Source organism: Arachis hypogaea, chromosome 3, assembly GCF_003086295.3.
Source record: "Arachis hypogaea cultivar Tifrunner chromosome 3, arahy.Tifrunner.gnm2.J5K5, whole genome shotgun sequence".
NCBI classification, from domain to species: domain Eukaryota; kingdom Viridiplantae; phylum Streptophyta; class Magnoliopsida; order Fabales; family Fabaceae; genus Arachis; species Arachis hypogaea.
In genome coordinates this window covers 109,884,271-109,889,089 of record NC_092038.1, presented here as the reverse complement: position 1 = coordinate 109,889,089, position 4,819 = coordinate 109,884,271, and the positions used below count along the sequence as shown (strand labels likewise).

The following is a 4,819-nucleotide window of genomic DNA, read 5'->3' as shown; positions in this document are numbered from 1 at the left end:
ATTGTTTGTGTTTATTAAAAGTTAATTTTATGGATATACCAAACACAAGTGTTATAGTTTTTAAAACATTATCTATTAAATACCAATTTTAATATGCTATTTATAAAAATAAAAGTTTTATCAATCTTTAAATTATGAATTGGATATAATTGCACGTGTGGAAAGTTGAAAGAAATCATTGGATATATGATTGTTGTCACAGTTTGGGTAAACTATATGTGCAGTAAAATGGGAGGAGTGACATGTCAATCATGGCTTGCGTTATATGGTGGATTGGACATTCAGTTATGTCAAACCGCCTCGCCCAACAAAGTGGAAATAAACGTGGAAAATTGTCTCTAAATTGGAATAGACGTTCTGTTTTGTTTGGAGTGGCCATAAAAACCGAAAAGTCTTGGTGCTATGGCTATTAGCCTATTAGTAGATTTTGAGTTATATATGAGCTGCTTTATTTTATGCTATTTATTACGATTTGTATATACATAAAATCTTGTGAGATTTTATGAGACCAAATAATAATAATAATAATAATAATAATAATAATAATAATAATAATAATAATAATAATAAAGCAGAAATAAGAATAATGCGGAAATAAAAAGAAGAGTAATCATTTGTGTGGTACTTTCTGCACATGCACGACATAAAATATTTGGTTAGCAATTTCAATTTATTTTCTCTCTCCTATTTTATTTTCACTCTCCGTTTGATTAGAGTTTTCAACTCATCTAAGTTGAGTTTCATTCTTCTAAAAAACTGAAATCAACCAATTAAGTGTATCAACTAGGAAAGATAGCGTGCAAAAATGTGTTGAAAGAAACCTGTCCCTCTCAGCCTCAGTTATCAAAGTCATGGTAACCCTGGCCCTTAGTCATCACAAACATTTCACTTCTTCCAAGCCATCATTAATAAATAGATCAGCATTGTCTAATGTCCAATATTTTGTTTCACCCCCTCCATAGGCATGAGGCATACATATGAACTCAAATTCAATCTGTTAGATCAGTTACTATAAATAGAATCAACCAACCCCTTGCTTGTTTTTTGTTCCTCTCTTCTCTTGTTATTTTAATCATAGGTAGGAATAAAAGGGGTATGGTTTTGTCTTATTGAGTGACACAAGAAGCTCCTTGTGATACCAGACCCTACAAATAGTACAACACAGGCATTAATAGATACTGGGTGAGATCAACCTCTCTCTGGAGTCGACATCTGCTGCTATACTTGTAAGATATTACAACAGTTTTGAAACACTGCCACTTGTTTTTTGGATTCTGAATCTAGCAAGTGGAACTAAGGAAGGTTGCTTTTGGAATATAGGGCCTACTTGTTTTGCTTTCGTTGAACGTTCTACAATCAAGAAAATGGAGATTTAGAGAGAGGAGAGGGAGGTTCATATTGAGAATTTTGGATCTATATGTGATAAGGTTTGGTGGTTATTTTTCTGAACCCAAAGAACAAGGAAATGTTGACGGAGAACTTCAAAGAACAGCTTGCTTTGTCTGTTAGAAGCATCCAGTGGAGCTATGCAATATTCTGGTCTACTTCATCTACCCAACCCGGGTACTAACTTCTAACTAACTGTTTCCATGAATTTCAGTTCTGTTTGTGATTTTTTTTTTTCATTTCTGTTTCTTGAATATGTGTTGTTTGTGAAAATACCTGAATGGACTTCATATGATGAGACACATCATGACTTGTTTCTTCTTCTTCTTCTCTAATATGAACAACTCAATACAATAGCTTCTTAGAGAACACCACAATTCAATAATACTACTATTCAAAATCAATTTCTTTCTATTCATGGTGCCCATTTAGCAGGGTGTTGAGTTGGGGGGAAGGATATTACAATGGAGACATTAAGACAAGGAAGACAAGTCAAGGAGTGGAACTCAATTCTGATCAGATAGGGTTGCAGCGGAGTGAGCAGCTTCGAGAGTTATACAAGTCCCTCAAAACTGTAGAAGCCAGCCCTCAAACCAAAAGGCCTTCAGCAGCACTGTCTCCGGAGGATCTCACAGATACAGAATGGTACTATTTGGTTTGCATGTCCTTTGTATTCAACATTGGCCAAGGGTAATAATAGTGACACTAATAAATCTTCTCTTATTTTCTCTTTTCACTTCATCTTTTTTACTGGATCACTAAATTGTCAAATCTCTGTATGTTGGAAGGTTACCAGGAAAGGCTCTTGCAAAAGGTGAACCAATTTGGCTGTGTGATGCTCCTTCTAGTGATTGTAGAGATTTTAGTCGCTGTCTTCTGGCTAAGGTATGATTCTGCTTTCTGCCTATTATTTCTTCTGTATTTTTTTCTTCTTTTGTTGGGACATAATGTCTCTAATATGTTATCTTTGGTTGGTCTTTTCTCCATCGCTGCACTTTCTCCTCTGTTATGCTCAGAGTGCATCCATTCAGGTACCATCCTCTTATTCTAAGACCATGAGTATTGTGATTACTCATAGTAATTCAAGTTTATTAGGAAATATCTCACTAATGTGCTGTGTAATTTTCGTTTCTCAGACAGTGGTGTGCTTTCCTTTTATGGATGGGGTCATTGAGCTGGGTACAACTGATTATGCAAGTTTCCACTTTATCTGAACTTTATTGTTATTTTTCTTTCAATTCCTCCCCTCATAACCATGTTGCTTTGATTTATATTTTTTTAGGTCTCAGAAGATCTCAGTCTCATTCAACAGATCAGAACTTCCTTGGATATTCTTGATGTCGGTGTTCATAATGTACATGGAGCATTTAATGCGAAACAATCTCAAGAAGTAGGAGGTGCATTAATCAGCATAACTTCTCCTAATAACAGTTCAAATGCATTTCAAGCCAATCAACCACCAGATGAAACATTCATGGTTGAAAGGATAAATAATGGCACCTCTCAAGTCCAAAGTTGGCAAATTATGGATGATGAATTGAGCAATGCTGTTCATAATTCTAGTGACTGCGTATCTCAAACTCTTCACAGTCCTGAGAACGTTGCTTCTCTTCCAAAGGGTGAAAACCTCACTGATAGTGCCAAAGACCTTCAAAAGTGCAATAACTCAAAAATGACATTAGTTGATCCTCGAAGCGATGATTGGCATTATCAGATGGTTCTTTCTACCCTTCTAAAAAGCTCAGACCAGTTAATCATGGGGATGCATTTTCAAAATTTTCATCAGGAATCAAGCTTTACAAGTTGGAAGAAAGCTGGGTCAGTGAGCTACCAAAGGCCAAGAACTGGAGGAAGCTCACAAGCTTTATTGAAGAAGGTATTGTTTGAAGTTCCTCGGATGCACTTGGATGGGATACTTGAGTATCAAGAAGAGAATGACTTTAAGGAAGCAGTGAGAACAGAAGCTGATGAAAATGGCATGAACCATGTTTTGTCAGAGAGAAGGAGAAGAGCAAAACTAAATGAAAGGTTTTTAACCCTTAGATCAATGGTCCCTTCAATTACTAAGGTAACCATTTATATATAGTATTCCCTTGATTGTTGAGGTTGTAATCCTTTAAATGTCGCTGCTGAAATTAACCATATGATCCATCCATCCCTGCAGGATGACAAAGTTTCGATACTAGATGATGCAATAGAATACCTTAGAAAGCTTGAAAAAAGGATAAAAGAGTTGGAAGCTCATAAGGATCTAACAGACAGAGAGGCTAGAACTAAAAGATCACCTCAAGATATGGTGGAGAGGACTTCTGATAATTATTTTAACAAAACGGATAACGGCAATAAATCGATGGCGAAAAAGAGGAAGTCTCGGGACATAGATGACACAAGGCCAGAGATTAATTCAGAATCTTTACTAAAAGGAAGTTCTACTAATGATGTTGCTGTTAACATCAATGAGAATAATGAAGTTGTGATTGAAATGAAATGCCCTTCAAGAGCAGGAATGTTTCTAAAAATTATGGAAGCAGTTAGCAGTCTCAGATTGAATTTTCATTCAGTTCAGTCCAGCGAAGTTGATGGGAATCTTTATTTTACCCTTAAATCTAAGGTAAGTACATGGAATCACCTTTTTGGTTTTAATTAAACCTCATCACCTATGGTGGGAAACTGGGAATGTATGTTTTCTATTTCATAATGCTTAGTGGTCTTTTTTAATTAAATTGAGCATCTTTCATGTGCAGCTCACAGGGCCAACTATTGTATCAGCAAAAAGGATCAAACAAACACTACAAAATGTGGCTTTCAAGTGTTGAATCTATCTTTGCATCTCCCTAAAACCATAACAATGCTTGTTCAATTTAGTTCAGTTATGGAAATGGCGTCACAAGTCTTGCATGTAGATTTTCTTTCAAAGGCATAAAAGGACTCAAAATAAAGGGAGAATATAGTTTTTTGGGCATGCCATAAGTTCTTGGTGATGTAAATGGACGTCTATCCAATTAAGCAGTTGTAAATGTGAAAATAGGCTTAGTTGACTTGATTTTGTTATGCAATTAAGCTGCTATGCCCTAACAATAGCTAGTTTAATTTGACCAAACAATTATATATTGATTATATTGACTTACATTCTCAATTATTATGGTCATCATTCGTCGACAGTAAAGATGATGCATCGACTTTTAAATCTAGCGCACATGATTTGAAAATGAACCTACATAGAGTACTATAGAAGTGCACGACAAATTTGACCCATAACTACTAATTAATTATCACCTCTTATTCTTTCCGTATTGTTCCATATATATATATATATATTGAATGAGTAAAGTTAGGAACCAAAACCATATCAGCCAAAACCCAGCTAAATACTTTTGGATGAATTCAAAATTTTTACGAGTTAATATATATAGATGTTTCTTTTACTAAGTAT

The 4,819-nt window shown here is 35.1% G+C and overlaps 1 protein-coding gene across 4 annotated transcripts; it reads left to right on the top strand.

Annotated features, from left to right (window-relative positions):
• The first annotated feature begins 738 nt into the window (after window positions 1–738).
• On the top strand, window positions 739–4,522 carry LOC112790889 (transcription factor GLABRA 3). Of its 4 annotated transcripts, XM_025833504.3 has the most exons (9): window positions 739–1,226; window positions 1,321–1,563; window positions 1,819–2,076; window positions 2,175–2,271; window positions 2,403–2,417; window positions 2,523–2,579; window positions 2,669–3,454; window positions 3,551–3,997; window positions 4,131–4,522. In XM_025833504.3, the coding sequence occupies exons 2-9, from the start codon at window positions 1,466–1,468 to the stop codon at window positions 4,200–4,202; spliced, it is 1,830 nt and encodes a 609-aa protein (XP_025689289.1). In that variant the 5' UTR covers window positions 739–1,226; window positions 1,321–1,465; the 3' UTR covers window positions 4,203–4,522. The 4 variants fall into 4 exon arrangements, with proteins under 4 accessions (XP_025689289.1, XP_072089363.1, XP_025689290.1 ...); XM_025833505.3 differs by having other exon boundaries at window positions 743–1,563; window positions 1,822–2,076; XM_072233263.1 differs by lacking the exon at window positions 2,403–2,417 and having other exon boundaries at window positions 744–1,226; window positions 1,822–2,076.
• The last annotated feature ends 297 nt before the right edge of the window (window positions 4,523–4,819 follow it).

What these genes read in the sequence shown, in the direction of transcription:
- LOC112790889 (XM_025833504.3), top strand. Translation starts at nt 1,466, where the DNA reads ATGTTGACGGAGAACTTCAAAGAACAGCTTGCTTTGTCTGTTAGAAGC. An exon ending in ACTTCATCTACCCAACCCGG is followed by an intron (nt 1,564 to 1,818) that starts GTACTAACTTCT and finishes GTGCCCATTTAG; the next exon opens with CAGGGTGTTGAGTTGGGGGG. An exon ending in TGGTCCCTTCAATTACTAAG is followed by an intron (nt 3,455 to 3,550) that starts GTAACCATTTAT and finishes CCATCCCTGCAG; the next exon opens with GATGACAAAGTTTCGATACT.